The sequence below is a fragment of the Myotis daubentonii genome, chromosome 6 (genome assembly GCF_963259705.1).
Source record: "Myotis daubentonii chromosome 6, mMyoDau2.1, whole genome shotgun sequence".
NCBI classification, from domain to species: domain Eukaryota; kingdom Metazoa; phylum Chordata; class Mammalia; order Chiroptera; family Vespertilionidae; genus Myotis; species Myotis daubentonii.
Window position 1 is genome coordinate 53,600,622 of NC_081845.1, and position 18,737 is coordinate 53,619,358.

General features: G+C 36.5%; 1 protein-coding gene, 1 long non-coding RNA gene and 1 other non-coding gene across 9 annotated transcripts in view; 1 reads left to right on the forward strand and 2 right to left on the reverse strand.

Annotated features, from left to right (window-relative positions):
* LOC132237089 (uncharacterized) overlaps positions 1 to 18,737 on the reverse strand; it is a 308,039-nt gene that overhangs the window by 216,074 nt on the left and 73,228 nt on the right. The gene's annotated exons all lie outside the window — the stretch shown is intronic.
* Positions 1 to 18,737, forward strand: part of RNGTT (RNA guanylyltransferase and 5'-phosphatase) — a 209,218-nt gene that overhangs the window by 123,581 nt on the left and 66,900 nt on the right. For all 7 annotated transcript variants that reach the window (XM_059700941.1, XM_059700936.1, XM_059700938.1 and 4 more), the window contains one exon: positions 3,895 to 3,995. In XM_059700941.1, the coding sequence (XP_059556924.1) occupies positions 3,895 to 3,995 (101 nt within the window). The remainder of the gene's footprint in view (positions 1 to 3,894; positions 3,996 to 18,737) is intronic.
* LOC132237807 (small nucleolar RNA SNORA2/SNORA34 family) lies at positions 13,546 to 13,683 on the reverse strand. The gene has a single exon (XR_009453636.1). It is a non-coding gene; the product is annotated as a small nucleolar RNA SNORA2/SNORA34 family (small nucleolar RNA).

The window sequence follows — 18,737 nt, forward strand, 5'->3', positions numbered from 1 at the left end:
GAAATTGAGGATCAGCTTTTCTATTTCTGCAAAAAAGGCTGTTAGAATTTTGATAGGGATTACATTGAATCTCCAGTGTGGGACAGGGGTTTTCTCTGCACCAACAAGCAATTCTTTGACACCATCTACCCAGAGATAGCATCAATTTCCACAGGTTGAGGTCTCAGTCCTGTAAGACTGCCCATACTTCCACTTCATGCATCAGTCTCATGCTCAGGCTGTAGATTGGAGGTTCTAATGACCCCCCTCCTTAGACTTTATTTGCCAGTTATAAGTCCAGGTTGTTTCCTGTACTTCCTAGTAACTGGCCATAAATCAGAGGTTCCTAATGTTTGTTTAGTTTGTTAGAGTGGATCACAGTTAAGAGAAACACTTAACTTACTGAATTGGGGGTTTAATGTAAAAGGAACAGCCAGAAGGAAGAGATGCATAGGGGGCATGGAGCTTCTATGTCTTCTCCAGCCGCGCTACTCTCCTCTGGTCCCATGTGTCCACCAACTTGGATTGTTTTTTGACAGAAGCTTTATTACACAGGATTGATTAAATTATTACCTGTAAGCCGTGGATCCAGCCTCCAGCCCTTCTTCCCTCCCCTGAATTCAGGAGGGTGGGGCTGAAAGTTCAAACCCTCTAAGCACAAGGTCGGCTCCCTGGTCCATCCGCCCCTATTCTTACGTGTTTAAAAAATCCTCATGAACATAAGAAAATAACTTTATTACTCTCATTAGTTAGGGAATTCCAAGGGTTTTAGGAGCTCTGTGTCAGAAAGAGGGAGGAGGACCCTAATTATTTCCTATTATTAATCACAATATCATACTTCCTGTGTATGAACATGGGATATCTTTCCATTTTCAAGTCTTTATTCCTTTCAGTAATGTTTTACAGTTTTCTTTATACAAATCATTCACTTCCTTGGTTAAATTAATTCCTAAGTATATTGTGCTTTTAGATGCTATTGTAAAAGGAATTGCTTTCTTAATTTCTTTTTTGGATTATTGATTGCTATTTTATAGAAACTTGACTGATATTTTATGTTGATAATACCACAAAAAATGAAATAATTAGAAATTATTTAACAAAAGTTGTGTAAGAACTGTATATTGAAAACTACCAAACTTTGCTGAAAGTTATTTAGGAAGGCCTAAATAAATAGATTGGCAGTGTTCATGAATTGGAATAATCAATATTAAGTTGTTATTTCTCCCCTAAGTGACCTATTGATTCAGTGTAATCCTAATTAAAATACTAGTAGACTTATTTTTCATAGAAATTGACAAGCTGATTTAAAATTTATGTGTAAATATAAATGCTACATTAGGTAAGAGAGTTTGGAAAAAGAAGAACAAAGTTTGAGGAATAAATAATCTGGTTTCAAAATGTATAAAGCTACAGTAGTCGAGCTAGTGTGTTGTTAGCAGGAGGAAGGGCCTGTTTATCAATGCAGTGCACTGGTGAGAATAGAGATAGCTCTGTATCTATAAATAATTGGTTTTGACAGTGGTGCCAAGGCACCTCAGTGAGGAAAGGATAATCTTTTCAACAACTGGTGCTGGATCAATTGGATATCCATCTGTCTGTCAAACAGTGAACCTAGTCCTTATTTCACACCATATAAATAAGTTAACCTCAAATGGATTGCATACCTTAACATAAGAACTAAAACTATAAAATTTCTCTAAGAAAACAGAAGATTACAGTAAAGATTCCTTAAAGAGGGCTCAGAAAGCACAAATTACAAAAATTGATGATTTTGAAAAGATGCTCAACATTACTAATCATTAGGGAAATGCAAGTCAGAAGCAGTGAGCTATCACCTCATACCTGTCAGGATGGTCATTATCAAAAAGTCAAAAGATAAATGTTGGTGAGGATGTGGAAGCAAAGGAATGTGCATTGTTGGTAGGAATGTAAATTGATACAGCTATTATGAAAAACAGTATGAAGGTTTCTCAATTAAAAAATAGAATTACCATATAACCCAGCAATACCACTCCTCAGTATATAACCAAAAGAAATAAAACGAGTATCTTGGAAAAGTATCTGCATTCCCATGTTTATTGTAGCATTATTCACAGTGCCAAAATATGGAAACAATCTAAGTGCACGTCAACAGATGAATGGATAAAGGAAAATCTGGTGTATATGCGCGCGTGTACACACACACACACACACACACACACACACACAATGGAATATTATTCAGACTTAAAAAAGAAATCCTGCCACTTACAACAATATGGATGAACCTTGAATACATTATGCTAAGTGAAATAAGCCAGACACAGAAAGACAGATGTCCCATAATCTCACATATACGTGGAATCATAAAAAAAAAGAAAAGTCCAACTAAGAGAATAGAATGGTGGTTACCAGAGGCTGGGAGATAGGGGAAAACGGGAGCTACTGATTAAAGAGTAAAAACTTTTCAGTTATGAGATGAGTAAGTTCTGGAGATCTAATGTATAGCATGGTGACTACAATTAATAGTGATAATATATACTTGGTAAGAAAGTAGGTTTTCAATGTTCTTACTACCAAAAGGAAAGAAAAAGGCACTATTGTGAGAAGATGGATATGTTAGTTAACTTGATTGTGGTGATTATTTCACAGTGTATACATATGTCAAAACATGTTGTTCACCTTAAATTCTTCTCAATCATACCTCAATAAGGCTGGAAGAAAAATTATTTTTATTTCATTAAAATAAACAATAACTTTATTCTTCAAAAGAGATTGTTATGAAAATGAAAAGGCAAGATAAAGACTGGTAGAAAATATTTGCAGTACATGTATTCAACCAAGACTGCTTATCTAGAATATATAAACAAATTTTGCAAGTGAATAATGAGATTACCCAGTAAGAACAAGGATAAATTTGAATAGACTCTACACCCAAGAACATACACAGATAGCAAATAAGCAAATTAAAGATCTTCAACATCTTTGGTTATTAGAAAAATACAAGTGAAAATTATGAGACATACTTTAGAATTAAAAATTAAAAAGATTTTCAATACCTAGGCCTAAGGTGGATGAGGAGCAAATCGACCTCTCATATATTACTCATAGGAATAGAAAATGTTACAGCCACTTTGGAAAACAATTTGACAATTTCTCATAAAGTTAAACACACATTTATCATGCGACCCAGCCTTTCTACTTTGAGCTGTTTTCTCAAGAGTTATGAAGACATGTTCACAAAAATGTTCAGAGCAGCATTATTCATGATAGCCTAAAATTGGGAACAACCCAGATAGCCATCAACTTATAAATGCATGAACAGTTTGTGGTATATACATAAAATGGGATCTATCAGTAATAAAAGGGACAAATTATCATTATGTGTACCAGCATAGGTAAATTTAAAAAATCTTTGTTAAAAATTTCTTAGGAATTCTAGAAAAGGCACAATTATAGTGATAGAAAAGCCATTATTGCTAGAATTGGTGTGGGGAATTGACTACAAATGTCAGGAGGAAACATTTTGGGTGATTGAAATGCTACGTAGCATATTTTGGTGATGGTTTACATAATTGTATCCATTTTGCTAATTTCATTGGTTAATTTTATTATAAATGAGCCTACAGTGAAGTTAAACATAAAAAAACCCAAAAATTTAAAAATGATGAAACTTACTGTAAGCCATAGAAAAATTAGAAAGAATAACAAGTTTCGTTCTTTTTCTGGACTTTCACAAATACTTTGGCAGGAAAATTGGAAAGGCCATCAATAAGAAGGTAGATATCTAGCTTTACTCATCAGTTGAACATAAAAAAAATTATATTTGGAAAAGAATAGTAATTTTGCTTATTAAAAAGTAACATACTATATTGAATAAGTCAAATGTTAATTTCTTATCCTCTTATTAACTATTATCATTTCAATTCTCTTTAGAAATACAAACCTGGTCGATGTGATGATATTTTAAAATGGAAGCCTCCCAGTCTGAATTCTGTGGATTTTCGCCTAAAGATAACAAGAATGGGAGGAGAAGGGTAAATATGCACCTTTGTTCCCCCACCATTTTTATGTGAACTAATACTAGTTGTTTAAGGCTACATTGTTTACTTGACATTTGACATATACTTTACAAAAAATTAAAATGCTGTATATTACAATATCCTTTATACACATATCTATACATCTACCTCATTTTCACACATTTCTTCTTTGACCTATTACAGTTAACATTTTGTAGCATCCTTTTATTTTTTTTAAATCCATCTTTATTGTTCAGATTATTACAGTTGTTCCTCTTTTTCCCCCCATAGCTCCCTTCCACCCCACCCTATGCCCTTACCCTCCCTCCCGACTGTCCTCGTCCATAGGTGTACGATTTTTGTACTGTCTCTTCCCTCACCCCACACCCACTTCCCCCTGAGAATTGTCAGTCCACTCCCTTTCTATGCCCGATTCTATTCTATTCACCAGTTTATTCTGTTCGTCAGATTTTTTATTCACTTGATTTTTAGATTCATTTGTTGATAGATATGTATTTGTTGTTCCTTTGTTGTTCATAATTTTTATCTTTACCTTTTTCTTCTTTTTCCCCTTTTTAAAGAATACCCTTCAGCATTTCATATAATACTGGTTTGGTGGTGATGAACTCCTTTAGCTTTTCCTTATCTGTGAAGCTTTTTATCTGACTTTCAATTCTGAATGATAGTTTTGCTGGGTAGAGTAGTAATCTTGGTTGTAGATTCTTGCTATTTATCACTTTCAATATTTCTTGCCACTCCCTTCTGACCTGCATAGTTTCTGTTGAGAAATCAGCTGACAGTCGTATGGGTACTCCCTTGTAGGTAACTGTTTTTCTCTTGCTACTTTTAATATTCTCTCTCTGTCTTTTGCCCTTGCCATTTTAATTATGATGTGTCTTGGTGTGGTCCTCTTTGGATTCCTCTTGTTTGGGGCGCTTTGCACTTCCTGGACTTGTAAGTCTATTTCTTTCACCAGGTAGGGGAAGTTTTCTGTCATTATTTCTTCAAATAGGTTTTCAATATCTTGCTCTCTCTCTTCTTCTGGCACCCCTATAATTCTGATGTTGGTTTGCTTGAAGTTGTCCCAGAGGCTCCTTACACTATCTTCATATTTTTGTATGTTTTTTTCCTTATGCTTTTCCAGTTGGGTGCTTTTTGCTTCTTCATATTTCAAATCTTTGACTTGATTCTTGGGGTCTTCTAGTCTGCTGTTGGATCTCTGTATATTATTCTTTATTTTAGTCAGTGTATGCTTAATTTCTAATTAGTCCTTTTTCATATCCTTGAGGTTCTCACTAAATTTCTCAGACGTTTCTAGAAGATTCTTGAGTAACCTTATAACCGTGGTTTTGAACTCTATATCCAGTAGTTTGCTTTCCTCCATTTCTTTTGTTTGTGACATGTTTCTTTGTCTCCGCATTTTGGCTGCTTCCCTGTGTTGATAGAGTGGCTTTGTGTGGTAGGTGTCCTATAGGGCCCAGTGGCTCAGCCTCCCAATTACCTGAGGTGGACACTCTTGGTGCACCCCTTTGTGGGCTGTGTGCACAGTCTTGTTGTAGTTAAGCCTTGATTGTTGTAGGTATCACTGGGAGGAATTGACCTCCAGGCCAATTGGCTGTGAGGACCAGTTGTGTCTACAATGGGAGAACTGCTGTGCTGGAGACACCCTTATGGAGCAGGACTTGCTTCAGTGGGACTTTGGTGCTCACTGAGTCTGACCCCTGAGTGTGTCGCTTATGGATGTGAAGAGTTGTACTCTGGTATGGTCTCACTCTGACCACTGGGTACACTGGCTCTTGGATCTCTAAGGAAGTGCAAACTCAGCCACTGTCTGAGGCCACCCAGCAGGAGCTATAGACAGATCTGCAGATTCTTCCTCTTTGTTTGGGGTTTGGAAGTGCCCAGATGAGGCCCCCCTGTGAAGCAGTGCAGGCTGCTCTAGGCCTTCTTTTGGAGGCTTTTGAGCTCTTTGACCCAGCTGCAGTTTGTTATGTTTTAGATGGCAAAAGAACAGGCCATTCATATGCAAAAGCCTCTGCTCACTGCTTGGGTGGGGTTGTAAATTGGGTGGGGCGGGGTCTCAGGGAATCATCAGGGTGGAGCAAACCACAATGGCTGCCAGTCTGCTCTGCTTCAGAGAGGTCTCTGTGTCCTGCAGCCCTGTGCAGGCACAATGATCACTGCAACCACCTCTGCGAGAAAGCCGCTCTCGCCTTCTAGCCTGATTCCAGACAGTCCAGTTTCTCCCTGTTTGAATCTGGGTCCCTGAGTTTCGCCCGGAACTGGAGTTCAGTGCAATTGGGAGCTTGTATCTTCCTCCCTATTAAAAAAGACAGCAGCATACCCAGTTGCCAGCCCGTTTCTGCGTGCGCACGCTCCTCTGTACCTCTGCACTTCTGCACCTCTGCACCTCCTACCAGCTTGAGTGCACTTTTCTCTTTCCTTCTAGTTGTAGAATTTCCACTCAGCCAGCCTTCCTGTTGTTCTGGATGATATCCGTTTTGTCTTTTAGTTGTAGTTTTGATGTGGTTGTGAGAGGCAGCAAGTACAAGTGTGTACTTATGCCTCCATCTTGGTTTCTTCCTCTGTTTATTTGTAGCATCCTTTTAACTTTACTATATTTACTCTTAAAAAATAGTTATTTCTAAAATAAAAAATTAACTTTGTAAAAGTGGAAATAGATTTTATTTTAAAGTAATCCTGCCAAGTGAATTATAAATAAGATATCATTATAATTAAATATTTTGAAATAGCCTTTTTTACTTTGAAGAAACTACCTTATCTTTGCATTTGCATAGCAAATATTTATCCATGCTTTATTAAGGTAAAGTTTAATTGTTGAATTTTATTAAAATTTTTCATAATGTTAATTTAGTTTTAATTTTTTCATTTATTGGTTAATCTTTTTTAAATGACTTCATTGCTTTATTTCACCTTGTTCCTAAAATTTTATTATATATCGTGTAAGTAAATACATAATAGCAACATAATAAGTGTTTAATCAAGGAAATCATAAAGAGAAAGTAAGATGACACTGGCAGATAGATTAAAAGTTTACCCATGCATGCTATGAAATCCTTTTTACTTGCCAAAGGTAAACCATATATTTGCTTTTTTTGTAGCTAATGGAATGAAGGATATGTGATCAGTTATATGAATCCAAATGCCAGAAGATTGTCTCTTAAGTGACTGTGCATTTTTGAATAAAGATTACTTTGCACTGTATTGAATCTTAAGTAAAAGAGGGAGTTTAATAAATTACATAAGTGTCAGTTTTAAAGAAATAGAGTATTTAATACTTTACATACTTAAATACGAGTTAGTGACTTAATAACAAAGTACAGTTTAGTCAGAACAATTATGTGGGACCCAAATGGTGTTTAGGTATCTTGCTCTGTGTGGTCTGATTTAATCCAAGGATAGATAGATACATTTTTGACTACTTATGGAAATATATATATATATATATATATATATATATATATATATATATATATTATATATATATATATTTTTCATCAAGTAATATAAAAGATTAGATAAGATAAATAATATTGGCAACTCAGAACATCTGTACACCAGATACCTTGTCCGGGAGAAGAGTCTTGGGTTTATTACTCATCAATACTTATCCAAAAATATAATTTTTCTTAATTAATCTTTGGATAAATATTGATATCAATTAATAGTTAATGAAGTATATATGATATAGCAATTATAGTAATGTACTGTTAATATGAATAATTAAATATTAACACATATTTTTGGGAAACTGCCTCAAAACTATATTTGTATTTTAAATCTTTGGAAAAGTATTAGTAAGTAGTAAATTCAAGTTTATTTTTCCTGACAAAGTATCTGGTACATACTAGTAGATGTTCTGGGTTGCCAGTTTACTGTGGAACCTGTACTTCAGTGGAGTGTCTTGATATGTCTTCTGGAAGTGCCTTAGTGAAGTGCACATCACTTCTAAAACAGTGGCGGCTGAGGATTGATTCTGAGGAGGCCACCTACATCCTTTTTTAATTTTCTTTTAAAGACACAAATGAATATGGTTCTTTGGAAATAAGACTTTAAATGAAGTAAGATTTATTAAATTGCTTCATCGCTAATTCCTCTATTTTGCCTAATGCTATATTTATAATATTTAAAGTGTATACACCTTTGTGTGTTTTTATTGATTATTTTCATTGAGTTTTGAAAAATCATTTGTTTTGCTTCTTACAGATAATTCTTAGTAGTACTTAAAAGCTACATGTGGCTAAATGTAGAATGTCCATTTTTCTACCAAGCAAAAATGATATTAATATTTTTCCTGCAATTGTCCATTGCTATTAAGTATTGTAAAATGTAATTCAGTTTACTAGTTTGGCATCTAGCTTTGCTTTTATTCTTAGTATGTTTTTAAAATATGTTTTGTTCTTTGGAAATAAGACTTTAAGTGAAGTCTTATTTCCAAGGCCATTGGACTCCTTACTTCAGTAATGGGTCCCTTAATTTGTGTGGATTTTCTCATCTTCTGTCTTAACATGTGTCTTACTAAGGCATGTAACAGCTTTTTTAAAAAATATATATTTTTTATTGATTTTTTTACAGAGAGGAAGGGAGAGGGACAGAGAGTTAGAAACATTGATCAGCTGCCTCCTGCACACCCCCTATTGGGGATGTGCCCACAGCCAAGTACATGCCCCTGACCGGAATCGAACCTGGGACCCTACCGTCTGCAGGGCGACGCTCTATCCACTGAGCCAAACCGGTTAGGCCATGTAACAGCTTTATACGTCCTCCTCATCACTTCCAGTAAGCCTGAGTCTAAAGTCATCAGCATTGTGGATCAGTATTTTTGTTCTGTGTAATGTCAAAGTGACCACTATCTCTGAAAATATAAAAAAGACAGATAATAAGAAGTGGTAAGGACATGAAGAAATTGGAGCCTTCAGACACTCTGGCAGTTCCTCAGATTGTTAAAGATAGGCTTACCATATGACCAAGCAATTCTACTCTCAGGTAAATATCCAAGAGAAATGAAAACATATGTCCACAGAAAAATGTATACATGATTCTTCTTAGCAACATTTTTCATAATAGCCAAAGTTGGAAACAACCCAAATATCTACCAACTGACAAATGGGTAAACATGCTAACAAAATAGCTCTTTTATTCACCAGACTAGTGTAGTGGATCCTATTATGCAAAGGGGTTCTGGAATTTTATAATTTGGATTTTAGTTCTAGGTCTGCCAACCTTTACTTGGGTTACTTAATCTCTGTGTTGCTTCTTTCTACAACTGTTTAATATGGATAATAGAAGTGCCTACCTTTTATGGGAATTTAATGAGAATACATAAAACATTTAGACCACTGCATGTTGCATAACAACTACTAAATACATATTAATTATTAAGAAAAATGACCACTGTCTTTGTGGATTATACTGGGGCAGAGAGTGGGAGAGTTGATGTTGAAGAGTGTAAATTGGTGCAGGTTTACGGCCATGAGGTATACTATTAATCATGCCAGGCAAAGGCAGATATCTTCTGACAATACCTCAGTTGGTATAGAGACAAAAGTATTTGCCACCTTGTAGTTGTGTGTAAGATTTCAGGCTGTGTTGATTTGCTTCATTAAAGATGAAGCACATCTGAAACAGCAGCTATAAATTGATCTCACAACCTGATTAAATTTGTGATAATTCATAATCCATTCTTCATGATCTCCCACCTTCTGTATAGGCTAAAGAGGTAAACTGAATGGATGTGTGTTCAATATGATCACTCTGGCATCTATTTAAGTCTTTGATGGTGGCACTAATCTCTGCACCTCTCTTGGGGGTGGGGATGTATCATTACTTTTGCTTTACATCCTTGGCAGGGAGTACAAACTAGGAGCTTTCATTTGGCTTTTCCTAGCAAAATGCTGCCTACTCCATGGGTCAGAAATTCTCGCAGTTGCCAAGTATTTCTCCTCCAGTTATACATTCAGGAACCAGAAAATAACCACAGGTTATAGCCATAAACATACCGTCCCACTTAGTTTTAACCTTGAGCCAGAAACGCATTTATGACCTGGTCACCCTAAACTCTTTGTCTGACAGACCATGCTGGCATTTTGGGTCCTTGGCAATTAGTGTCTGTTTAAAGTTAGTATCTGGTAATCTCTGGGAAGTTTGAGTAGTCCCTTTTTCCAGGGTACCATCACTCTAGCAAATGCTGATGGTCCTTTGAACAATTGGAGGGAAATTTTTAGCACATTTTTGGTGTAAAAGGACAGATAGTAATTATAGGGTTTGCTGGCCATATAGTCTTTGTTTCAACTACTGGGCTCCACCAATCTAGTGCAAAATGTATATAGACAATATGTGAATGAATAAGCGTGGCTGTGTTCCAATAAAACTTTACTTATAGAAATGTGTCAGGTGAGATATGGTCTGTGGGCTGTAGTTTGCCAACAGCAAATTTATACAATAATCCTTGTTTATACTTGTGGCAGTGTTTCAAGGTCCTTTTTCAAGGGGACTTGGCCTCTTTTCCTTCTGTCAAGGGGCTCAGATCTTAACAAAATCAGGTTGCACTTGAAGTTGAGAAATGTTAGCTTAATAGTAAGCATGACGAAATAAGTAGAATCGACTACATAATTTTACATTATGTAGAAAATATATGAAATAAAAAGTCCTCTTAACTCTGCTGACTAGAGTTTTTTTTTCTTTTTCTCAGGTTTATTTAAAAGATAGAATGGTGAATTCTATTTCTCATGCTTATTTGAACTGGTGTTATTTTTAAGAAAGAAATTATAGTGGTAAAATATCTAGAGTGTTGAAAAAAATGTTCTTGCATAAGAAAAGATTGAGTCAGCAAGAATATAGCTAATAAAAACTTCATGAGGGAAAAGTCTTACTTCTCTGAGCAAAGCCTTTTTCTTTTTTTCTCCCTCTGCCTCTATTTTGGAATGAAATGTTTGACTTTTATTTATATTTACATTTTATTAAAAATTATTTTAAATAAGTGAAACTAGAGATAAAACACCAATGTAACCAATATTATTATGTATTGCTTGAGGCCCAGTACATGAAATTCGTGCACTGGGAGGGTGGGGTGTCCCTCAGCCCAGTCTACACCCTCTCTAATCTGGGACATCCCTCTCACAATCCAGGACTGCTGGCTCCTAACTGCTCCCCTGCCGGCATGATTGTTGCCTAACTGCTCCCCTGACAGTGCAATCATTCCCAATTGCTCTCCCCCGCTGGCCCGATCGCCCCCAACTGCTCCCCTCCCGGCCCGATTACTCCCAAGTGCTCTCCCCCGCCGGCCTGATCACCCCCAACTGCCCTCCCTTGCCAGCCATCTTTGTGGTGGCCGTCTTGTGATGACATGGGGGCGGCCATCTTGTGACAACATGGGAGCGGCCATCTTGTGATTATGTGGGGCGGCCATCTTGTGATGACATGGGTGCGGTCATCTTGTGACAATGTGGGGGCAGCCATCTTGTGACAACATGGGGCGGCCATCTTGTGACAACGTGGGGTGGCCATCTTGTGATTATGTGGGGTGGCCATCTTGTGATGACATGGGGGCGGCCATATTGTGACAATGTGGGGGCAGCCATCTTGTGATTATGTGGGGCGGCCATCTTGTGACATCATGGGGCGGCCATCTTATGACAATGTGGGGGCGGCCATCTTGTGATTATGTGGGGCGGCCATCTTGTGATGACATGGGTGCGGTCATCTTGTGACAGTGTGGGGGCAGCCATCTTGTGATTATGTGGGGCGGCCATCTTGTGACAATGTGGGGGCAGCCATCTTGTGATTATGTGGGGTGACCATCTTGTGATGACATGGGTGCGGTCATCTTGTGACAGTGTGGGGGCAGCCATCTTGTGATTATGTGGGGCGGCCATCTTATGACAATGTGGGGGCGGCCATCTTGTGATTATGTGGGGCGGCCATCTTGTGATGACATGGGGCGGCCATCTTATGACAATGTGGGGGCGGCCATCTTGTGACAATGTGGGGGCAGCCATCTTGTGATTATGTGGGGCGGCCATCTTGTGACAACATGGGGCGGCCATCTTATGACAATGTGGGGGCGGCCATCTTGTGATTATGTGGGGCGGCCATTTTGTGATGACATGGGTGCGGTCATCTTGTGACAATGTGGGGGCAGCCATCTTGTGATTATGTGGGGTGGCCATCTTGTGACAACATGGGGCGGCCATCTTGTGACAATGTGGCGTGGCCATCTTGTGATTATGTGGGGTGGCCATTTTGTGATGAGATGGGTGCGGTCATCTTGTGACAATGTGGGGGCAGCCATCTTGTGATTATGTGGGGCGCCCATCTTGTGACAACATGGGGCGGCCATCTTATGACAATGTGGGGGAGGCCATCTTGTGATGATGTGAGGGCATGGCGGTCACCTAGGCTTTTATTAGTATTGATACCTAATGACTAAGCTGTTTAACTATAGCTGGGCCTTTAACAGTGGCTATTTTCATCTTTTAGCAACTGGCCCAGAGTAACTGCTTTGGTTATCTTATTTGAAAATATTCTCTCCATCCAAACATATTTTAAGATAAATGCTTTCCCAGACCATTTACCAAAAATAAACACCATAGTTAAAGCACCTGAGCGAGTAGTAGAAGAGGGGCAAATGGTTTTAAAACATCTGCTTATGACCTCAATGGAGTCAAATTACTTTCTTTCATTTATTAATTTACTAATGAGAAATTGGTATCACCTTTGTTTCACCGTTTGGTTCTTTGGAGTTTAACTTTTATATTTATTCACTTTAAATTATTGTTTACAGTGAAAACATTTTGCTTGTATCCTTTGTTTTAATCTATGTTTTCCTTAGATACTTGCAATTTCTCTAAGTTTATGATTGAGAAGCTTGTTACCTGGTAGATATCTCTGGGGAATATTGTATGGATTAAATACTAGTTAAGTTTCTACTTTGAATCATATTGAAGGTGGTGGGGAGAGAACTAATCCAAATAACACAGTATTTGACTATAAGTCTCTCTTAAGGGGTGGGTGGAGAGAACTGCAAATAAGTTTTTTTTTTTTTAAATTAAAAAACAAATTGATTTCAGAGAGGAAGGGAGAGGGAGAGAGAGAGATAGAGATCAATAATGAGAAAGAATCATTGATCAGCTGCCTCCTGCACATCCCCCTACTGGGGATCAAGCCCACAACCTGGGCATGTGCCCTGATTGGGAATCGGACCATGACCTCCTGGTTCATAGGTCAATACTCAACCTCTAGCCACACTGACCAGGTCAAACAAGTCTTTTTTAGTGATTTTTTTTACAGAGCTTTGGGTTTAGAATTTCTCTTATAACTATGCTTGATGTATTTCAAGATTTTTTTTTTGGGGGGGGGGGAGGGTCTTAAACGTTTCCAGTTATTCTGTCCTTATTTAATTTAAATTTAACAGTTTTTATATATTACAAGATTCATTTTTTCTTTTCCTTCATTTTCACTTTCTTGTTCAGATTCATTTGTTCTTTGGATAGTAATTTCTTTTTCTTTTTTTTTTCCTCACTCTTTTTTTTTCTATTTTTTTCTCAGATGTTTCTTTCTAATGAATTGACCATTACATTTCCTAAGTTCTGAAATGGCCAACAGACCATAGAAAGACATTTCTTTAGGCGCCTGCTTGAAACTGGATAGTAATTTCTTAAGTATTTTTCTCAGATAGAGCCACATAGGTTATTACTTTGAATTTTTGCATATCTGCAAATATCTTTTTCTTGACAGGTTAATATGTCTTACCTGAGTATAGAATTCTTGAGGTGTAGTTGTTTTCTCTTTTTTTATTGCATTTTGGCTCCAGTGATAAAGATGAGAAATCTAGTGTCAGTTTGGTGTTTTTTGTAGTTTTTTAAATCTCTTTTTTCTTATTTTTCTTTATTGGCTTACTAGAGGCCCAGTGCACAAAATTCATGCACTGGTAGGGTCCCTAGCAGCTGCTGGCTGTGGACTGGATACTCCCTCCCTTCCCCCGGCCGGCCCTGCCCCCTGGTTGAACTCCCAGATGAACTCCTGGTCGAGGGGACAGTTTGCATACTACAGTTTTATTATATAGGATTGGGGATCAAGTCTGGTTGTTGAAGTGCTGTAAATGGTGGCAGTCCACACAAGACGGAAAAATAGGTGTTCTTTATCTCAGTGCATGAGTTAGGTAGAAGCTTCTAGGATCCAGCAATAAACACCTGGGGAAAACCTCCCTGCAGCGCTTGCTCTGTACATTCTCCCATCTCAGAGCTCAGACATTTCAGCCTTAGCTCCTAGCAAGCCAGGAAGGGTAGGCTCCTCACCTGGTCCAATATTCACCTTATCTTTAGGATTTTCACAGGTTTTTGCGGAGTGTGCTCTTCCCAGAATTTGCTAATTTTTAGTCTTCATCTTGAGGCTCTTTCTCTAGGGTATGGAGGAGAAAACCACAATCACTTCTCTTGCTAGGGAGCCCTTAATTCCCAATCTAATTCCCAATATGATGACATTCTGAGGTAAACCTTTGGGAGGTTTTACCTTCAGAAGACAGTTGACTTAAAAAGCTGCTAATTTGGAGTTCCATATAAGGAGTCAGACATATTTAAATCATCACCTTCCTAAGACCCTTAATATTTTTAATGTTCAAGTAGTCTTTTTCTTATGTTTTTTTTTTACTTTCATTATTTGTTTATTTTTGTTTTTTATTTAATTTCTTGTTTTATAAATTTTGATCACAAAAATGTTCCTGAACAATCCTTCTCCCTTCCCTTTCCCCCGGAAGTCAGCTGGACTGCTATAACAATACCGTAGACTGGGTGGCTTAAACATGAAAGCCTGAGGTCAGCTTGGCAGCCTGGCTGGGTTCTGGGAAAGGGCCTCTTCTGGATTGCTCACTTCTCGCTGTATCCTTACATGGCGGAGAAAGAGCTCTAGTTTTCTGACCCCTTCCAATAAGGGCACTAAACTTATTCATGAGGGTAAAACCTCCCAAAGGTTTACCTCAGAATGCTATCACATTGGGAATTAGATTTCAACATAAGAACTTTGAGAACCTAAACATCCACTCCATAACAGAAGGAGTAGAGATTTTCCTTGTGGTCTAATAGTGTATGTGCTATTTTAACTTACCTTGTCATCGTCCTTAAGTTTGTCAGAGGCCTTTAAACCCATATTCTCCTACAGTCCTGACCTAGAGTGAGGCTGTCTTTTGAGCCTCCTGTGTATAAGACAAGAGATTCAGTATGCTCTTCAGTCATCCGCTTGCTTCTCTTGCTCTCTGTCAGTATAATTTATGACTTTGGATATAAGTAATGTGCATTGTGTTTTTATTTTTTCTGTACATATATTTCAAACATTTTGTTGGAATTTGTTTTAATTATAAAATCAGATTTTTAACAATTATTTAATCTCATCCCTATTTTAACTGGCTCTGGTGCTTATTGATTCCTTGACTTTTTTTCCCCCCCCAGAAATTTTCTCTCAGTTCAAGTATATTTTCACATAATGTTTTTAACAAGTATGCTTATGTAGTAGTTTTTCATGACCAGAAATCTTTTTGTTATGAATTAATTTGCAAAAAAAGTATTACCTTAATGTTGGAGGGGAATAAAGGGTGACATTACAATAGCTGTCATGGATTTATGTATTTATTAACATTGTAAAAATTACTAATGCTGTTATTTCTATTTATTTTTTTCTAAGAAACTTTTTTTAGATAGTATAAGAAACATGTTTGCTTTTAAAATTTTTATAATGTCTTTAGATCATCAGAAACCTATATATTGTCCTTGAAAAATAGAGATTTCCTAAGTTTGTATTGTATTCATAAAGGGGAGTTATTTTCTGTGATATTACATTAGTCTACTGCAGAAATATTTGTTTAAATTAAATTATTACTAAGCCTTAGTAAAATGAAACACTTATGTTGTAGTCCAGTGGCCTATATCTGATATAATTATGGATGGAATTTTTTAAATAAGCAATTTGTTACAGTTTGTTGTGTTAGGATTGGCCTGAGGTACTTATGAAGTTACCACGTATTTATTGCTAAACACTGTGCATTCAATTTTTTTGTTTATATCTTAAGGGTAAAAAGAGGAAAGATTTGAGCAACTGTGCATTTCTCAGTTAAAATCAATTATGGAATAAATTAACTAGCTTTGATTATTAAAATAATTGCAAAAAAATTAGTAATAAAATTACATTCTTTTAACTTTCACAGTCTGTTTTGAACCAAGCCATTTAATTTGGTTTAAAGAGTTAATTATGGCAGCAGGATATTTAATATCCTCTAGCATATGACAGCTTCAAAATATAAATATGGTAATTTATTGTAAAAAGAAAGCTAGGGCACATCATTGTTAAGGCAGTCCTTTTATCTCTAGAAAATGGAACTCATATTAAGCTTTGAATCTCATGGGAGAAAATATGGGGGGGTATGGGGGAGCTTATCTTGTTCTTTGTGTTCATCAGAAAAGTATCTTAGCAAACTGGACTTCCAAGTGTTAAATAATAGGATAGTATGAACAATTATGATCCAAGGTTTTTTGCAAAGCTACATATAGTAGTGGTATTAGTGGTTGATTTCAATATTTAATTTTATTACATTGGCACCTATTATTACCTTTTTTTAAAAAATTATAAATTGTAGGAAATGCATATCACTGTGTAGCAGCAATTTAAGCTTTACGTTTTCTAAATGCACATGCTATATCATCATTGTCCAATGTAAACGCTGCAGATTTAACAATTGTATTTATAATAAATTGCCACCTTATATTCTTTTAATTAAAAACCTCCATAAACTGGAAATTTTCTATATCTACAGCTCAAAGATACTTCATGTTTATATTGATACACAGAAGCCATTGCAAGTATCAGGCAGGTTTTTAGTAATCAAAGGAAGTCTAGATTATGTAGCTTTTTATAAATGTACATTATATTTTCATTTTAATTATTTGAAAATTGATCATTTAAATTATATGTAAGTATCAAGAATATTTTCACTGACCATTATACAATTTTATGAGCTTCTCAAATATCAAATTTACCCCTTATGGGTACTGTTGTAATTTTTATAAGTAGAGCTGGAATATGTATTATTTAAATTTAAAAATTGCTTGGACGTCTGAATATGGGTTTATTTGAGAGAGTTTCGGCCATATTACATAGTCCCAAGGGATTTTAGAATAAATTAACTGTAAATTACATGAATTCATTACTAAGAAACAAAGACCTTTATTCATCTTTTTCAGGATCTAATTTATAAAAATAATCACTACCCTACTTGTCTTCCATTTACTTTTTAGATTTTCAGCATAGTAAGAAGCAGTGCTAGTTATAACTGATTAATCACTATTCGGTAAGCATTTATTGAAAACCATTATGTGCAAACTAGGATGATAGGTGCTGGGGATAAAAAGAAGGATAAGTCCTACTCTGAAGCTATAAATAGCTTGAGTGAGGAGACAGATAGACTAGTAAACACCAGAGTGACAAGTGCTGTATTGTCAGTGTGAATAAAATACTCCAGGAGCCCAGACAATCTTATATTACATATAAAAATATTTTAATTGTCAGTTATAGCACTAAGAAGTTTCCAAAGAAAATGGTTTATTTGAATAGAAGTTTGTAAATACATAGGCATGGCATTCAAGACATAAAATATAATCTGAAAGAGGTTATGAAATCACATGCAACATTTATTGAATAACTAGAGTTTACCGTATGGCACTGGAGGTTGGAATAAATAGGCCAGAACCAGATTGCAATAGATCAAGAGTAAAGAGTATCAAGAGTAAAGCCAGAGTAAATAATTAGGAATAACTTGTAGAGTTAGTGAAGGTTATAAAAAGAATTGATATTTATATTTTAGAAAATAACTGGCTAGAAGATAGAGGTTGCCAAAATATTCCAATAAGTTTCACAAGCCAGAAACCTACTAAGTTATCTTTGTCTCCCTTGTCTGGTTATCCAATGAAATTCTGTCAGTTTTACTTCCTAGATACTGCTTAAAATTTTGACATTCCCTTGTTCCATAGACATGATCAAACTAGCATTATATTACCCTAACTACTCCAGTAGTCTCTAACTAGTCCTACTGTGCTACCCTTTTTTCTCATCTAGTACATTGTTTGACAATATTTAGTAGGCATTACTAGAATGCCTTTTTGGTTCCTGTTTGTCTAGTGTAGGTTGAATTGTGTCCTTCGAAAAGGTAAGATGAATGCTCTGGCAACTGTGGTTGTGAACGTGCTGGGAAATAGGGTCTTTGCAGATGTAATTAAAGTGTAAGTTAAGATGAGGTCATACTGGAGTCGGGTGGGCCTCTTAGTCCAGTATGACTGGGGTAATAAAAGGAGATCATAGAGGAAAAGAGATACAGAGATGCATGAGGAGAGAATGCTGTGGGTGATGGAGGCAAAGATTGAAGTGCTGCAACTATAAGCCAAGGAATGCCAAGGATTGCTGGCAAACCACCAGAAGTTAGGAACAGGCAAGAAAAGATTCTCTGAGCAGGTTTCAGAGGGAGCGTGGCCCTGTCAACATCTTGATTTCAGACTTCTAGCCTCTAGAACTGTGAGACAATACATTTCTGTTGTTTTAAGCCACCCCATTTGTGGTACATACTAAATGATATGTTTCTGGGATTTCTTCCAGGAAGATGGAGTAGACAAACTTTTCTCTATTTCTACCACTAAGTATAACTAAAAACCAATGACATCTATCTATAATAATAAAACGGTAACATGCTAATTAGACCGG